General features: G+C 37.8%; 1 protein-coding gene across 2 annotated transcripts in view; it reads right to left on the reverse strand.

Annotated features, from left to right (window-relative positions):
* Window positions 1–18,308, reverse strand: part of DPP4 (dipeptidyl peptidase 4) — a 77,449-nt gene that overhangs the window by 11,644 nt on the left and 47,497 nt on the right. For both annotated transcript variants that reach the window (XM_036857747.1, XM_036857746.1), the window contains exons 13-23: window positions 16,289–16,396; window positions 15,963–16,030; window positions 14,950–15,003; window positions 14,447–14,568; window positions 12,705–12,752; window positions 12,361–12,459; window positions 10,136–10,205; window positions 7,405–7,599; window positions 4,977–5,031; window positions 4,248–4,347; window positions 1,422–1,486 (exon numbers count right to left, since the gene is read on the reverse strand). In XM_036857747.1, the coding sequence (XP_036713642.1) occupies window positions 1,422–1,486; window positions 4,248–4,347; window positions 4,977–5,031; window positions 7,405–7,599; window positions 10,136–10,205; window positions 12,361–12,459; window positions 12,705–12,752; window positions 14,447–14,568; window positions 14,950–15,003; window positions 15,963–16,030; window positions 16,289–16,396 (984 nt within the window). The remainder of the gene's footprint in view (window positions 1–1,421; window positions 1,487–4,247; window positions 4,348–4,976; window positions 5,032–7,404; window positions 7,600–10,135; window positions 10,206–12,360; window positions 12,460–12,704; window positions 12,753–14,446; window positions 14,569–14,949; window positions 15,004–15,962; window positions 16,031–16,288; window positions 16,397–18,308) is intronic.

Genomic DNA, 18,308 nt, shown 5'->3' on the forward strand with positions numbered 1-18,308 from the left:
TGTAAAAGGAGGTAGTCATGTGACAGCAGCAATGTGGTTATGGAGCAGGGAAAGGATGTCTAAAGCAGCTTATTGGATGTGGAGGAGAAAGAATGGGAAAAACTGAGTCCAAAGTATCATGTGGGACACTCAGCAGAAATAAGGACAACCTCATTACGGGACTGCTTTGTAGTGGAAGATGATTGGTACATCACACTTTACAGGTTGTTACTTTTCTATCTTGACTGAAAAACAGAGATGAAAACACACACACACCCAGGCACAAACACACGCATACACCTCCCCGCCCCTCCCCCACAAGCCTTGCTAAATAAAACTGAAAGGAAGAGGTAAAACGAAACTGTCTGTACATATCTTGCAAAACTAGAAGTTTTATTTGCATTTTCTTGTGCTTTGATCAAATGGCTTCAGAACCCATAATAATGATGACAGCTTACAAAAATGTACAAATATGGCTCAGAGCGATGTATGAATAGGAAGCCCAAGCATTGAGAGCCGTGGCACAGATGAGGAGAAACTGTGGTCTTAAATTGTATGGGTTATTGTTTTCTTTTTATCCTGGGAGGAGTTTTGAATATCCTCCGGAGAATGTAAACATCAGATGATTGACCTTGTCATCTGTACGTTTCAGGGTTTTCAATTTACATGACAGAATCAGGAAAGTTGTGTTTTTTTTTCTGGTTGGGGGGCAATGTGCTGGAAGCGTGCTTAGTACTTTGGCTGACACTTCCAGCTGCAGCAGGCTGCCACCAAAGAGAGGGCCCTGGCTTTGCGGTGGCACCCACACTAGCACACGGGGGCCGCCAATGATGCCTACACCCAGACCATATTTCAGATGCTACGGCCCATCTGCACAGCAACCTGCCCACTGGCTCTTCCATCAGGCAACCAGCCTGTGGATGCTATTCAGTAATTTGGATTCAAGGGCTTTTCAGAGTATTACCCTCCTGTACCTACACCTCACCTGCTTTACTCAAATCTTGTGTGAAAAAAACTGTATATATTTGGCTATGAATTAGAAAATTGTAGGCTTGTACATACAACTTAATTATGATAATACCATAAGAAATTTTAATATGTAGTTAAAGGTTTAGAGAGTCTTCTGGGCTCTAAAGGAATACGTTGAATTTGACGTGTTTTCTGAACTGAAATTTTTATAATTAAAGTAATTATCTGGTGTTGCTTTGTATTTCCAAATGAACGCATATTGTGACCTATATAGCATACGATAAAGGCTGTAATTATGCAGAATATAGTACGGGAAGCTATTGGAGTATCTCTAAACCACCTGTGTTATTTCTTTTTAACAAGAATTTCATTGGAAATAAAAAATATATATTTTCTGGAATGGATACACTTAAAAATGTTCTTATACCACTTATAAATAGGTTATAAAATGGATCTAGTTCACCATCTCTTACCCTGTAATGGTCAAGGTTGTCTTCTGGAGTTGGAAGACCCATGTAACGTTCTGTGTACACTGAATCTGTGATGGAGAAAAGAAAAACAATTCATACAATAAAAACTTTTTTCCCTTTTTTTGGGTTACTTTATATGCTTTCATATTCTTTACTTGTGCAAAGGTCTATAGTGTTACCCTCAGAAGTACCTCCTCCAGGTCATCTCTACTTGGCTTGTTAAAGCAGCCAGACACCTGCCTTTCCATACTCAGCCCTATAGCCCATTTCCTTTAGCCCTTCCTGTGAGGGCAGAGGGAGATCAAACCAGGTGATCTAAAACCCAATCAACAGCCCGCCTGCAGAAAAGTCAAATGGGAAGTGCTAAGTGATAAGGACTCTACATTATCATCTGACCCTCTCAAAGATCTTGATTAGCAAGTCAGTTAATGTCTCAATTGTCTTGAATTTCTTGGTCCTGACATCAGTCAGTATATGCTCTACTTTAGGATACTCTCTTTCCTACTGGAAACTCCTCATAATTTTCAATTACTGGTTGCTTACTTAAATCATATATATTTTTTTTGGTGGGGGGGAGACAGATCGAAAGGAAAGAATTCAGTTATCATTTATTTGCTGTAAAACCCTATAACGGCTCAGCTACTCCATCATAATGCAAGTTAAACATCTGTTTTCTCTCATTTTGTGGTGAGGCCTCCATTCTGATGTTATAACTGCTGAGTATTGAGAAACAGATTACATTAGTATCTGTGCTGAAGTGACATAAGCTGTTTTATCTATAGATATGGCAGAAAAACATATGCATTGTGGGTTTGGTTATTTTGGATATTTAAACATATTTTTGACCTAATTTTAAAAAATTAAATCATATATCAAATGTATGTGTGTGTGTGTATATATATATATATATATATGTATATATATATATATATATATATATATATATATATATATGTATGTGTGTATATATATATTTCCTAAAATATCAGTGAGAAAATTTACTGTGGCTGAATTCCAATATAACTTTAAAAATCTGAAATAACTGTTTTTGAAACATGACCAGGTTACAGTAAATAAATAAGTATAATATGTTTCCATTGTGCTATATAGGTTAATGGCTTGAATTTCACTATAATTGTACTGGTATTTCAATATTGATTTAATTAATTATTTAGAAGAATATATCATCAAAATAACAAGCTTAAACAACATCCTAACCCTTTGTGAATGACTGGCATTGGAGATTAAAAACTACATTGATAACTAGTGTTAGTTGTTCCATGTGTATTGCTCATGCTTTTCCTATGGAAATCAAAATATTTTCCTCCAAAATGAGTAACAGCAATATTTTATCATTTTGATTAAAGTGAATACAGACTACAAGCAATTTTACATATCTAGAGGACACTAATATAGAAAATATAGTATCTTAAAGTACACTTTTAAAATATAAGATTTTCCTAAAATGCTCATCTTTTAACATTTAAATATGAATAACTTAGGTTATACATTTAATGGGGGGGGGGGAATAGCTTTTAAGGGCAAAATAAAATTTTCCCCAAACAGCTACAATTCTTCTTGTCCTAGAACATAATACCCCTTTCTTATTATGCTAACCAGGTTTACATGTGTAAGAAGGTCTCAAATTTTAAAAATACTATTTAAAAAATGCTTAGTGTTGTGGTTGTAAACTTTTAGAAGTACGTCTCGCAATACCACTTATGTACTCCTTCAATTTGATTTTTGAGTAATATTGTTCAAATTTGCACATATATAAGAATTCTAGAAAGTTCCCAAGTGTTAGGTTGGTCCTCATACGTTTAATAAAGTTCTCTTCTTACCATTATGTAGTTCCAAACTCACAAAGATTGTTTCTATTACTTTATTGACCACCAGAGGTCTCCAAAAACAAGCCTTCCAATGGAACAATTAATATTAAGCAGGAAAGTATTATATGAAAACAAATCTATTGTGTGAGGATCAATCCTAACTATGTTCTCCAATTTTTATTTAACTAAAAGGCAGGGTTGTCTCTTTTACACATTGGCTTCTCTTGACTTGGAGAGGCTTTAAAGAAGAGTTTTCCACAGGACTGGTACTACGATATATTAGGACATTAAATATTTAATGAGCATATTCATTATGAATGATTCTATCCTTATACTGAATAAAGGACTTGAGATGGGGTAGGAAGAGATACAGGAAAATAATTCATCTTCTCACCACCTCTGGCTCTTCCCCCCTACCTAGTGTTTCACTGCTTACCCGCTCCCACTTGGGAATTATACCTTACATGTGTATGATAGAACAATACTTTCTCAGCAGTGAACAGGATATTCTAGAGTGGCTTTCACCTACTCAGAGACAGTGGAAACAAAACCCCCAGGAATTCCCCTGCCCTAGTCTCTTCTTTCCACCCAAAGTCCTACTTATATTTGACTTTTACCTGAAGGGAAAGAGATAACATACTTCTCTAATTGATCTAATACGTGAAGCTTCAAACTCAAGTTAGAATAAAAAGAAGGAAGGGTTTATCTAAAGAATTGTAGCATTGGGGATGTTTTAAAATGTGGAAAACTGAATTTGTTGATAAGACATTTAGAAAACAGAATTGGTTGGTAACTAAACGTGTAGATAGCATTTACTACCATCTAACATTTCACAATGGCAGAATAAGTGAGACTGTTTCATTACAGGTATCCATAAAGTACTTCTAAGGTGAATCAGTTTATTCACTGTAGAAACACTGAAACTCAAAAAGGAATGGTTTTGTCATTGGAATGTGAAGGTTCACACTCAGTAACTCTGTACCTGGGAGTGATCACTTACCATAGTATTCCCACTTTGACACGGGTGCCACGGCTATTCCACACTTGAACACGCCACTTCCTGCTCCCAGGACCATTGAGGTTACATACCCTCCATATGACTAAGAAATGGAAACAGTTATTTTTATGGAGGTAAAGGAATTAAGGACATATGGTAAGCAAGTCGCAGTTTCCACATTTCTCACATCTTTATATACTGTGCCTCTTTCGAGATAGAAAGCATGGTAGAGAAGGTTTAAATTGGCCTTAGTTGGGTAGTATCTAAAGACTACACTTTCAGAGCCCTGGTCCCTCTTCTTGGTAGGTGTAAGGGGGAAAGTATTGAAAATTTGCTGGGCAGTACTAATTGAAGACAAAAAACAAACCTAAACCAAAACCAAAAAAAACCTCCCAAAACCCAAAAAGCAATAAACACTAAATCTTTACTGACTTGGACCCATGAGAAAAAGTCTCCCTCCTTCCCTCTCTCCTTCTATCCTTCTTTCCCTTTATCCCTCTTTCTCTCCTTTCCTCTTTTTCTCCCTTCCTCACCTCCCTATCCCATTGTAATAAACAAAAGTATAAGCCTGGGGGGACTCATCGCCCAGAAACCTTAAGACATTGGACCTTCTTAGATTGAAATGATTGACATGATTTTCACCTCCAAATATGTACAAACAAAAGTAAATTATCCTGCTCTGGGTTATATTCACTAAGGAAGGCATACAGATTCATCAGCCAAACTACTCACCCAGCCCCAAATTGCAATCCGTTTGTCATCCACAAATCCCATTTTTGAAAATTGTCTAAAATACATGGAACAAGTCCACGAATTAGTATCACACTGTGTATAGAAAACTAAGATAACTGCACAAATGTGAGAAACCCTGCCATTTGTTCTCTATTTCATTCTATTAGAAACAAAGATTAATTGCTGCCAGCAATCAAATAAACACCTGAGATCGATGTCTATCATTTTTAACTTAAGAGCCAGATGAACAAGGTTTACTTGTGTTGGAGTCCATCAAAAATTTGTGTGTGTGTGTGTGTGAGTGTGTGTTTCACAGAAAACAAATCCTGGCTGGTTTTTTCACAGCTTTATATAAAAATTTGCAGCCCAGATGCACTTTTCTTTACATAATTGAATTTAAATCTCTCCAGATGTTTTACAGTTTGAGAGAGGCTGTCCCTGCAATGGAGAAGTATAGAGGTGTGTAGAACATCTGGGTAGGGCTTAGAAATGTCTCTGGGCCCCCTACCTGAGAACTTAAACACCATTCTCTAAATACATCCCTTCTTATGATGGGTGTTGATTAGTTAGCTCAGCGCTATTAAATAAGAAGCAATTTTTCCTTGATGGATTAAGAAGTCTTTTTGTCACTAAATTGTGTTCAGGATTGGAATCCAGGTAAAGAAAGGAGAAAAAGGTTCTTTGCGTCTATTTCTTAATCTTAGTCTTACATCAAAAGGCAATTTGTTTACTTTAAAAAAAAAAATCTAGCAAATGGGGCCCTTAACTTTGTAGTGTCAAGGGAGGAAGGGGACCCTTGCATTGACTTATATGTGACTTTAAAAATCTTTGTTTTCAATGGATGATATATGTCTTAGACTGCCCTGAGTTAAGCAATATTAGAAAAAAATTCAATGTAAATAGTTTTCAACTCATTATCCACTCCACGCAAACTTTTTAAACTTAGAACACATATGTACAGAAATGTGCACCAAATCATGCCTGTACAAGCTGGTAAACCTTTACAGAGTGAGCATACCTTGAACCAAAATATAGGGCATTACTATCACCCAGATGCCTCTGTGTCATTTCTCTCTTTGAAAGAAGAAAAAAAGAAATGTCTTCCTTTTATTGGATTCCATAAAAATTTCACCTGAATTTGTACCAATATAAATTGGGTCATGCAGGACATACACTTTTGTTCCTGGCTTCTTTCACTCAACAGTCTGTGAGATTCATCTGTGTTGTTGTGTTTAGTTCCTTTTAGTTGCTGAAAAGCAGCTGCTCATTACTTTTTAAACGGAGTTGTAGATTGTGGATAACACAATTCTATCATTTTAGACTTGAGAAGACCTGGAAATCATGCCCTCTCTCACAGAGGACCAATCTGGATAAATGAAAATGTGTTTGTAAAATATCAAAGCCTCACTCCTGAACCAATTTATCCTCTCTCTTATCTAATCTTTTTTTTTTTACTTTCAAGGATGATAGCTAATCATTAACTTTGATGTAACAGACTTAGGGATACTTAATAAATTGTCATCTTCTCTCCTCTTTGGTTGTTCCTTTTTTTAAAGGCGTTTTCCTCCAACCATTTAATCATTCACAATTTCTCTCCATTTCCTAGTTGATGGTTTCACAACATTATTTAAAATCACTAACTTACTTTGCTTTCCAGACATCTATGCAGTTGGTTATAGAAACTCAAAGACTACATTTCCCATTTACCAGTTGAATGCAATTGAATGTAAGTTGGAGGGAGACCTAGTTTCAGATCCTGACCAGTCTTGGCAAATTACCTAACCTAAGAGCCTCCATTTCTTTACCTGAAGTGTAAGGTATGAACACCCACCTCTCAGGGTTGCTGTGCAGCTTCAATGAGAATGCAGGTAAAACATTGCATGTTACATGTGCATTCCAGGGTAACCATCATTCATGGCTAAAATCTTTCTTAAGCCATATCACATCTATTTATAGTCTCATAACTGATGTCATTCATCCTTAACGAAGCCCTTATAATTGTGAGTGACAACGGTCGTGTTCCACAACTTTCCCAAATTGAGGGAGTAACCCTCACTCAGCAGAATGTAGGAGCCACTCCTAGGACTTCATAGCTGTCACCCTCCTCCAAGGTAAATGCACACCGAACTCCTCTACTTATCCTTGACTACAGGGGTGGCTTGCTTGTTTAGTTAGATGTTTACTCAGGGGTACATTTATCTCTCAGTTTGTCCATGTGTTTGATGAATTCTGAGTCCCAATTCCTAGAAGGTGGTAGCACATATGTCAACTCTCTAAGTCTAAACATAATATCTTCACTAAAAATCCAGCCCAAGAATGAAAGATTCATCCCAGGACACTTTAAATTCTTTACACTTCACAACTTTAAAATATAAATGGAGGGAGAAAGAAATCAAATGACCTTTGAATTCATCTCCTCGTCACTCACCTGGTTGCTTCAATTTGATCTTCAACTTCAAATGTTCCCAGTCTTCTGTTGATTGCGTGCATGATCTTATCTCCTTGGTAACCACTTCCTCTGCCATCAAAGCTAGCTACTATAATGTTTTCTGTGCTTGCAAGGTAAGTAGCCCAGTTGAGTCTGAAGACAGCATCTGCTTTTTGACTACAGGGGCCTGCATATCTGTGAAAAATCCCAAACTGTTAGCCTTTGTGGTTTTCCTGAAGCAAATGAGGAGCGCTTGCATTTCTATCCCCTGTGGACCGGAAGTGTACGTCTTCCTGATCACGAGCCTGAAATCGTGCCAGCCACCGGGGGTGTCCACAATGGGTCCTCTAAAACTTGGCAACATGACTATAATGGCTGTGTGTTTCCTCCAAAGAGGCCCATCAGTTTTATCTTTGAAAACTGTTATCAAACACAGACTTCACAGGCCAACAGTTTCTAAGTCGTATATATCTTGGCGATCAAAGAAGTAAAAATTCCAATAATTGGGATAGGGGAGTTGTGTTATGAAAAAACCACGAGGATGACAATAAATACAGCTTTGAATATATCTTTCTGACTGAGCATTCTTAGACTACAAGTTTCCTTGGTTGGAGCTTCCTGAAGGACTTTGGCTGCTATAGGATATGCACTGCATGTGCCGCAGTGCCCAGCACAGCGCTGCTGACTAAGGCTCCACAAGGCACTGTGGAATGGGCCAAAGTATGAACGAACACCATTCCTTAAAACTTCAGAGGAGAAAGAAATAGACTATATTGGAAGATGGGTATACTGTTTGGCATTCTATTTATTAACGAGTTTAACTCCCTCGAAGTTGCATTCTTCATATAGGCTATAACTTATCCATACACAGCTGTGTGTACAATCTCCATTAAGCCCTCTCATTTCCATTTGTTAATCAAGAGACACTCCCTACAGCTCATTGGATCTCATGTAAATACGTCTTCTTTGCACCACCTACAGGACTCCTGGACCCAGGTCCTCTCCGATAAGCCTTTCCTCCCCAGCCCGTCTCTCCCATTCATCTGCTCACTCTCTCCTCCACAGGACTGGACAAGTCCTGCTTGGACCACTTTGCTAACATTTTCCTCCCTTTCCTGAGGGATGGCAGTCAAAAGAACTTTAGTTTTAAACAAAATATTATATGACTTTAATTTTACACTAGATTTTGCAACATTCTAACCTTAAAAAGAAGGAGGCATTCATGAATTTCTTGGGCAAGTAAACATTTTTTAACATGTGAAATGCCTTGGTCCTTTCAATGGTCTTATATTTGGTAGAGTAATAGCTTCCCTTAATATTAACTATATATCAAGTAACCTAACCCTGTAAGATTAAACAACATTATTTTTAAAAATAGAAAACAAAGATTTAGACATATACGAAAATGAAGAGGAAAATCACTGAAAAGAATGGGCACCAAATTTACCATATTTTTTTAACTTTCCTAATGAAGGGGAGATCTAGTCATTACTTACTGGGGAGTCCAAGAATATAAAAATATCACTTTTTTTTTTTTTAACGAACGCTTGTGTCAAAATATCACTCTTTTTGAAAGGTAAAGGATCCTTGTTGTTTAGTATTGGGGTTAAGGCCCAAAGCAAGTGAGTGCTACTGTAGTCAAAATTTGACTATATTAGTGTAATGAGAATCAAATAGCATATCTGGAAGTTTAAAATACCTCTTTCTCTTTCTTTGAGCTTTTATGTTTGGTTTACATGGAACTGTAAACACAGTGGAACAAGGCTGTGTCTGATGCTAGTATCTGTATCCCTTCTTTTCTTTTTTTTTTGTTAGTAGCAACAGGAAAGTATCCCTGAGTTTTCAGTTTTCCTTTCTGTATAATGGGCCCAACAGAACTTACCACATCGGCTTGCTGTGTGGACAAAATAAGGCAAATTACCTGGCATGCAGCAGGCACCCAGCACTTTTGTTGGTTTGTTTTGTTTTGAATAAAGGAAATGAGGCAAGTTGGGACAGGAAGAGTGGCATTGTGGCATTATGTGTGAGGTCAGGGCAAGTTTGGAAAGATTGAAGTAAAATATATTCCTAGTAATTATCAAAAATATTTTACAAAGATGCCATATTTAGACCTCACATGAGCTCATATTTACTGCTCAAAGACTTGTGATTTCAGAACTTTCTCTAGGACTTGGAGAAGTTTGAATTATAATGAATACTTTCCTGTATCACATCTTCTCTTCACCAAAAAGGGAATGGAAAATACCAGGCATATTTCAGGAACTAAAGAAAGAGAAACCTGACATTGGAATGAATTAAAGGCTACCAATGGGAGATGTTTGGGCAAACTTGGAGATAAGGAAACTGTGAAGACTGTTAATACCCATCTATTGCTTGTTAAAATGTCCGTGAGGTAAGGATGAACGTGGGGACTTGAGAATCTCTTTGGAATTCCCTTGGGGTTCGGGGGCGGGGGGGGGGGGGGGGGAGGGGGGGTGGGGGAAAGAAATCAAAACAAACTCCATATGCCATTATGATAGAAGAAGAGTGTCTACCTTCTCCATTAGAAAGACGGTAGAAAACACAGGTTTGGATTTGCGATTGCAGAATGGAAGAAGAAATATTAAAACTGCTCTACAATGATTCAGGAAGAGAGAAAGGATGCACTTGGCTCTATTTTTCAGTAAGCTGCACCGGGCAAAAGATGTACAATCATTAACTTCTAAATTATTCCCTTATCTTGGATACTTACACATCTATTAGCAGAGGATATTTCTTGGATTTATCAAAATGAGGAGGCAAGATCATCTGATACCAGAATTCTAAACAAACAGAAAGGTTAATTAGTGAATTAAGAACACTTATTAGCACATGATTTCGGTTCCTTATCTTTGTCAGTGATAAGTAACATGTAGAGTTTAGCAATTTGTTAAATTAGAATAGAAAAAGAAACTGAACCGATTTGATTCAGCACGTTTTTCAGATATAAAAATATTCTCTTTCAGGTTAAAATACTAGTTTAAGTTTAAAACAATAAAGTTGTTTCTAATGGATCTATTAAATACTTTGGTGCCTTGTAAAATAAAAGGGCATCTTAGAATTGCTGATGTTTTGTTTATATGATTCTGTTCTTTGGCATCTGATCTACTTATCTAGTTTGTTTATGGCTTATGTTCTAAGTTTTCCTCCAAAATGTTTTCCTCTTCTTGAATTTCTTTGAAGATGTTTAGGATTTTTAATTGGCCTTAACTCTATCTTAAAATTCTGATTTAATAACATTTTTGTAATTCTTCTTGCCATCCCAGACCGTAAAGCTGAGTTCCCATTTTCAGCTCTGTGTTTCACAGAATGAAATCAGGTTTATGTGGGGCAAACTGTTCTGTATGATCCTGTGCAGGTCTGTTTAATTCTCTGTGCTTGATTTAACATCAGTTTAATAAAATTTGTTCCTAAATAATAAATCGGTTACCTTTGCTCCCAAATTCAGGCTAATTAGTTAGACTAATCGTAAAAAAAAAAAAAAAAAAAAAAAAAGAGAGCGCGAGAAAGAAAGAGAGTTGTTTCATATTTTAATAAGATTATTTCCAGCTTCAGTAGATCTAACCTGGGAAAAAAAAATCCTTATCTCTAGAGCTGTTCTTCCTTATGTTTATCTTTCTTTTGTTTTTTATTATAATTATTTTAGTTGAGGAAAAAATAAAAGTTTAAGAGTAAAATCTTTATGTAGATAGATTTTTCTTCAATTTGTATTTTGCTGGTTATTTTATGCCTTCTGATTAAATGTGCTTATGAGAACAAAAGTTTTAATCTTTATTATATTTGAGTAGAATGTCAAACTATCAGTTGATAATGATGTTTTTAATAAATATGCCAAAGTCAGCACTTGATCTCCCCTTTGTTTGAATCAGCACTAGTTGATTGGGAGTGTTTCACTTCCTATCTTTTCGAAGATGCACAGTCTCTCCTTTGGGGGGTGGGGCGTGTCACACCCTAATATTTAATATGTCACATCTTAATATTCAACACCTTCTGTACCAGGCGGTCCAGATAGCTCTCCAGCACTCTCTCCAGAACTCTAAGCGCTTGCCAGTCAAGCCAGATTCAAGGTCCAGCAGCATTGGCATCACATAGGAGCTTATTACAAACTTAGAATCCTGGGCCTACCCTGACTTGCTGGCTCCAAATATGCATGTTAATTAGGTCCCAGGTGATCCATAAGCACCTGCAGTTTCAGTAGCTCTGCTCTAAGCTCTTCTTCAAAAGTACCCTCTACTCTCTGTGCTTTTCCTGCCATTTAAAATTGGATGACCTGAGTTTCTTCCATTATTATCCTATATTTTAAAAAGAATCTAAAATAAATCAATCCTGATGGATTCCCCCTCCCCTATGAGTTGTTAGCCCTTAATAGAAAAGGCAAGCAAACAAATAAAAACGACAACAACAAAATTACAAGATTTCCTACTCAAAGAAACCCCTTGTTCTTAGTCGTCCCTGAACATAATCCATGATCAGGCCACCAGGCCAGGGCCTATCACGGGGAGGAGGTTAGGAAAAATTCAAGATTTCTGTCCTGAGACTGAAGTTTCAACATTTTATAGCCAACCCTATTTTTTTAATACAAGTTATTTTAAATCTGTTTGGGTTAAAGGTAAAATATATTAGGATATCATTAAGTTAAAAACACAATTAATACTTAATAGTAGAATAGAGTTACTAATGGGATGAGACTGAACTAGCAATAATGCATTTTCTCCAAATATTTTCCTCTTGATATATGTTACATAGAATGGTACTGTATTTTTAAATTTAAAAAAAAGTAAAACTAGTGGTTCTTGTGACAGAACATTTCATGGAAAAATAACCTTACGTTAGATTTACATATAAAATAAAATACATATTGTCAGATAAACTTATACTTAGTTATATTTTTACTGGTGTTTCCATGAAAAGTTATGTTCCAACAGAAATTTAACTTACTTGTTTTGTGCAAATAAATGAAGTCCAGTTTTTTTGAGGGCATCTGGACATCCTGCAGCATTTTATCCAAAGCTGAATTGTCTTCCAGGACTCTCAGTTCTAAACAAATAATTGAGACAGCAGTCATTTGTTACAACGTGAAGAATCTGGATTGTGCAAAGCAATAACAAACAAGTGGGCGATTCACTGATGGGACTACACGTACTTCAGGTTATAAGCCTTGTGTTCAAGTCATTGTTAAGACACTCTAAAGCCAAAGAAAATCCCATTGTGCTAAGTGCATGTTGCTTCTATTCACACACACTTTCCTGAAAAGCAAATGAGGGTGAAATGTGAGAAAGTACCTTTATCATTGCTGTTGCTATGCAGAGTATAGAGGGGCAGACCAGGGCCTGTTAACATAATCAGGGAAAAATATATTTTAGAGTTTTTTTTTTTTAAAGAAGATAACATACTTTTCAAAAATAGCGTTTGTTACCATTTAACTTTGATACAATTTTGACACCATTTAGCTTTGATAGAATGAATATCACACTGGATAAGAAGCTTACTAAGTGTTAGCTGATTTCCCTTTTCCTTAACATGCACGCAATTTGAGTGTAAGAAGTATTACCAGAGAGGCACAGGGCTCTGGAGAATGAAACAGAAAATGCACCTCTGACCCTGCTGGGCGCCTTGCGCACATTACTATGCCTGAGTCCAACTTCCTCATCTGTGGACTAAGCCATCCAGACCCAATGAGCGCCGCTATCCTTCCCAACTCTAACACCGAGGTCCAGCGAGTACCACAACCTCTCTCAGGCCCCGCCCCCTTAGGGTGGAGCTCCAGAGCCAGGTTCCCCGGCCCCCAAAGGGCAGATTTCCCTCCGCTGCTGCCCCCACTGCGGAGTCCCGGACCAGGCGGCACATCTGCACTGTGCCCGACTTGGATAAGCAATTCCTTCCTGGCACGCGAAAAGTGTTTTTTCTCACACACTCAGATCTTCACTATTTATCCCAACTGTGGTAGTTGCAGAGTGGAAGGTAATGTATAGAAAAAGCTATCTCGTGAGCTATTTAATTTTGATACATTTGGATCATGATATTAATTTTTACATTTGATCAGAACCACAGTGGAGGCATTATAGGGACCTGGGTTTGAATCCCTGGCTTTCCTGCTTTGTGACGTAAGATAACATATCTATGTTTCAATCTCCTCACATGTAAAATGAGGATAATAATATCTGCATTATAGAGTTTTCTTTTTAAAGGATCAACAAGATCATGAATACAAAACTTGAGCACTGTGCCTAGTATATATAAAACAGGTGCCCAAGAAATGGTGACTGGAAACAGCCACAGTAAAGAACTACAAAGAAAATATGATATTAAAGAAAACGTGCCAGTAAAAAAAAAAGGTTCAGATAAATGGTTTGGAGACCTCTTTTTGGCAATTCACAGTTCTTTTTCAGAATATCCAGACTTTTTCTCTCATTTTGAGAAGTAATCTAGCTTAGTGTTAATAGCAGAGGCCTGTGTCTGAATCCCATTGTGCCTCTTATTAGCTGCGTGACCTGTGAAATCACATGGTCTCTCCTTGTCCAGATTTCTTCACTTATAATAAAAAAAACAATAATAACAATAGCAACAGAAGATGAAGCTGTGAGCAGGTTGAGTCACAGGCATCACCTACATACATTTTTCTCATTTCAAGGGGCAAGTGCATAAAATTATAATTTGTGTTAAAAAATGCACAGCATGTATGTGTATAAGGAGGAAGTGCCTCTGTCATACATAAGCTCTGGGATGTGCTTTCAGTCTAAAGCAAGCCTCTTGGTTAGAAGGGGAAGGAGAGATGGTTAGCTCACCACTTATACATGAGTGAAGGAAAGAGGACTTACATGATCTCAAGAACTCAGATTCAATAGGAGAGAACTGAGCAGGGCAGAAACTGGGCACTGAAAGGAAGGCTTCAGGGATGGAGACACTGAGCCAGGAGGGTGGTAAGAAGGTTGTCCAGAGAGGGTAGGGGATGCAGGGAGCTACTCGAGAGGGATTTTGGGGGCACACCCCCTGCTCTCCCTCCCTGTCCTTGGTTCATACTTACCAGAACATCTCAGCTGATAGTACTTCGCCTCTTTACTAAATGATACAGAGTAGTACTGACACCTTTCTGGATTCAGCTCACAACTAAGGCACGTCACTTTTGTGTGGTGATTAAGTTGGATTCTGTAAAACCAATGGTGGAAGTTAAGTACTTGATGAAAGGAAAAATGAAAGAAGGAATTGAATAATGCCGTATTCTAGTTTCAAAGATATCAGAATGCCAAAGCAATACTCAGAAACTTTTAAAATGTGAAAAAAAATCCATGAATTAATTCATAATAACCTCAAACCTCCCGTTGTCTGGAAATATCACAAAGCATCTAATAAAGTCATGCTCTTTTGTTGACATGTGGGTTGGTTTATCGAGGAATAAAAGCATTCGATAGTAGTTCCAATTTAATATATTAGGACTAGGCAAAAAATAAAAATAAAAAATAAAAACACAAGAGCCAGAAATTGTTCATTAGCTAAAAGGTCAAGTCCACAACTCGATAAAACTCTTACTTATAAAGATTTCTTCCACCTGGCATTCCTTTATGTTCATTACTAATGTAGTATCTGGGAAGAAAACAAATGAAATATATTATTATATTCTGTTTTTAAGAAAAAGTCAAGTACACTCCATTTAACTCAACACCAAGCACTAGTGTTCACACAAGTGCATGTGCATTATTGCTTGCCCTTCTTTTATCATTCTTCCCTGCCCCCTCATCCTCAGAAACCATTTGTCCCCCATCATCTCTAAATAGGGGATTCTTTTTTTTTAACAGACTAAAATATCTGAATATGGGGATTACTCCCTTAATTAGAGTGACAAGGAAAAACTCAAAGAAAGTCTTCTTTCAGAATAATATGACTGGACAACTAGTCTGAAGTTGACACCCCATTTATCTACACTGTTTCCCATATTTTCTGTTTCATAACACAAACCACTCGGCGGCAGGAGCCCCATCTTCCTAAGAGTGGCAGAGCCACTTCTAAACAGGACCTTCAAAAACTGCTTTGAGCAATGGCAAAACTCCTCCGTGGTGAAACCAATAAAGAATTATAAAAAGTGCCTAAGATTCTAATGAAAAACAACACTCCCTATCCCATCAATTCATGTGTGGTAGTTGACAGCCTCTGAAAAGCTTTCCATTCGCCAAAGAGTAAGGCCGAGACATGGACAAATACAATAGCCTCTCCAAGCCTTCCAAAAATCCAGTATCCGTTGAAATTTAACAAAATACCCCTGAATGCTAGTTCAGTGTTCCAAGACGTTTAAGAAAAAGAGGCTCCAGCTCTTCTAATGCAAAGCAGGTAAGAGCAAGAGGTAGAGCCGCTTGGTGGCATGGTATCAAGTCTGCTGAGCATATGTGAAAATCATTAAGGCTTCCGTATGTTAAAAAGAAAAAAGTCCTGAACACATTCCAAATAGACTACTCTTTATTTGTAGAAGATTTTTCCTTATTTCTGGGCAACGAATGGCATGATTATGACAAATATATTGATATACTACTGATTATTAGAATACTTACAGGTAATCACTGGTAAGAGCTTCTATCCCAATGACCTCCCAGGCGCCTTTTGTAATAAATGTGCAATTCTGATGGGATTTTTTAAAAAAAGAGGTTTATTAGACTCTCTCTCTGATCAAAGTTAAGGGGAGGATTAAATCATTTACATCAGGAATTGGGATAATCTCGGTTCTTTTCCCCATCCTACCTTACTGCAGATACCACTGGGGTATTTGAGTTAGTCTGATTATTGGTACATAGTGATCGACTTTACCAAATGATTTCCACTTCAAGTTAGTTTCAAAAAAAGGAGATCAACCCGAAATAAATTATTTAAAAATACTCACTCTCTTATCTGTTTGGAAGTGACAAATGTGTTTGTAGCCCTCTTCGTTGCTGATGATCTTGTAGAAGCTATTCCCGTCAGAGGTAAAATGAGGTTCTGCAGGCCTAAACTAGAAAATAATAGGAAACACGAAACATGTTAAAGCACATTAGCCTCATCTCAGTACAACTTTAGCTTCAGAAAGTCCTCCCAACACCTATGCTCAAAACCCATATTTCATTTACTTGCTGATTGCAATCAGAGGGTCTCAATAGAAAATTCTCCTCCTAGAAAATGCAGACAAAAGATCTAACTCCGAGGGAATTTTTGGTGGGGAGTAAATGAAAGAATAAACATGAAGAGGCTTACACAGGACACTCAGCACATAGCAGTGGTTATTGTTACCCTTAGGCATCTTCTGTCTATGGAGAATAACGCTATGGTGTCTTGATATAAGCGTGAGAAAATTAGCATTAGTCTTTCAGTTCTAAGAAGTCAATTTCCTCGATGTCACAACGTGCTCTCTTGAAACAGACTAATATTACTTTTGACTGTTTCTAGTTGGAGGTGGTTTGTAATTTGAGGGATTTCCCCCTCCCCCCTGTTTCTTATACATAATTTTTTTGAAAGTCAGACTTAGAAACTCTTTAATCATTTCTGGACTAGATACCATAAGGAATGTCTGTCGTATATTTCATACGGAAACGTTCATATAGCTATCGTCTCTATTATAAGCCTTTCCATTTTGCTAAATAGGATCAACAATTTACCCAAAAAAAAATAGTTGTATGGAAATATAGAACAAAATTTCCATTTTTTACAGTTCGATAAAAGATAGTTCTCAGAACATAATGTCGTTTAAGCAGAAGGGGATCTATCCCAGCCTGAAAGGAATATATCTCTTTACGACTTCGATTTCCTTACTACATTTGAGAGCAGGTAGGAGATGGTCTTTTAAAACTGTTGGTTCACTTCACTCTCGCTGTTTCCTCGCTCATCAGCTCCCATTTTGGGAAGGAAGAAAAATGCTTCCCTCTTCTATTTAGTGATTCAAAACGAATGCATTTATGGAGCAAGCCGAGGCGTGCAGTACACTTGGTGTTCTCATTACAGAGCTCGGAAACACATTCCCCTCTCTAGACCTGTGTTCACAGCCTTATCTTTTTAATACATTTCCCTGTTTCCCCTGGATGGAGTTGTGCCTAGTAGAAATGTGTGAAAAGTGGCATCTGTCTGGTTAAATACAGAGAGGAAAAAACATATTTTTTTCAAAGAGTCGTGAGGAAGTGTAGCATGTCTCTTGCCATGGAGGAAACCACTTTTCATGTTGGCAAACCTCTCCCCTCTGCCCAATCAATGCCTGAACGAAAAGGACGTGTGAATGCTAGGGGGCTCCGAGCCCAGCTGGAAGGGGTCGCATTTCTGGACCAGGGGGCTGCACCTCTGTGTTCTGGAAGACGAGAAATCCTTACGTTTTTTATGTCACTTTGTTTCCCTCTTAAAGGGGCTTAATAGAAGTGGTCGTACAAATTAGGGGCGATTCATTCTTCCTCTTTCACACGCGGTGCCATGATGGCTGCAGTGCCTTCGTCGGTTTGCTTCACGCCACCAGCTTGTAGCAACGTGGCTGGTAAGTCTGCACAAGGTGTAGCGTGAGGCATGGGAAGTCACGGAGGGTCACGTGCTTCCTTGGAGAAAGTTCTGCATCCAGGGTATAGTAAAGTGTGAACCCACGTGTGTATGATTCCTCCAAAGAGAGGTGCATAGCGGGTGTGGTGTTGAGTGTCACTGCGTCCCTGCTGGGGGTAGTCCTGTCCCCTGCGTTTGTGCAGAGGCTGAGGGCGGAAACCGTGTTTTCTGCCGCCGAAGCGCCTGACTTCGAACCTGAGGTCAACGAGGACAATTGGTATCTTGGCTGCCTTTCAGCAACGGTTGCTTTTTAACTTTCCAGGAGCTAGAATTTGCCTAGAATATGTCTTTTGTTTTATCTGCTCTTCTCTTGAATTTTCACTTGTCCTTTTACTTTTTCCAACCAAGCATGT

Source organism: Balaenoptera musculus, chromosome 7, assembly GCF_009873245.2.
Source record: "Balaenoptera musculus isolate JJ_BM4_2016_0621 chromosome 7, mBalMus1.pri.v3, whole genome shotgun sequence".
NCBI classification, from domain to species: Eukaryota; Metazoa; Chordata; class Mammalia; order Artiodactyla; family Balaenopteridae; genus Balaenoptera; species Balaenoptera musculus.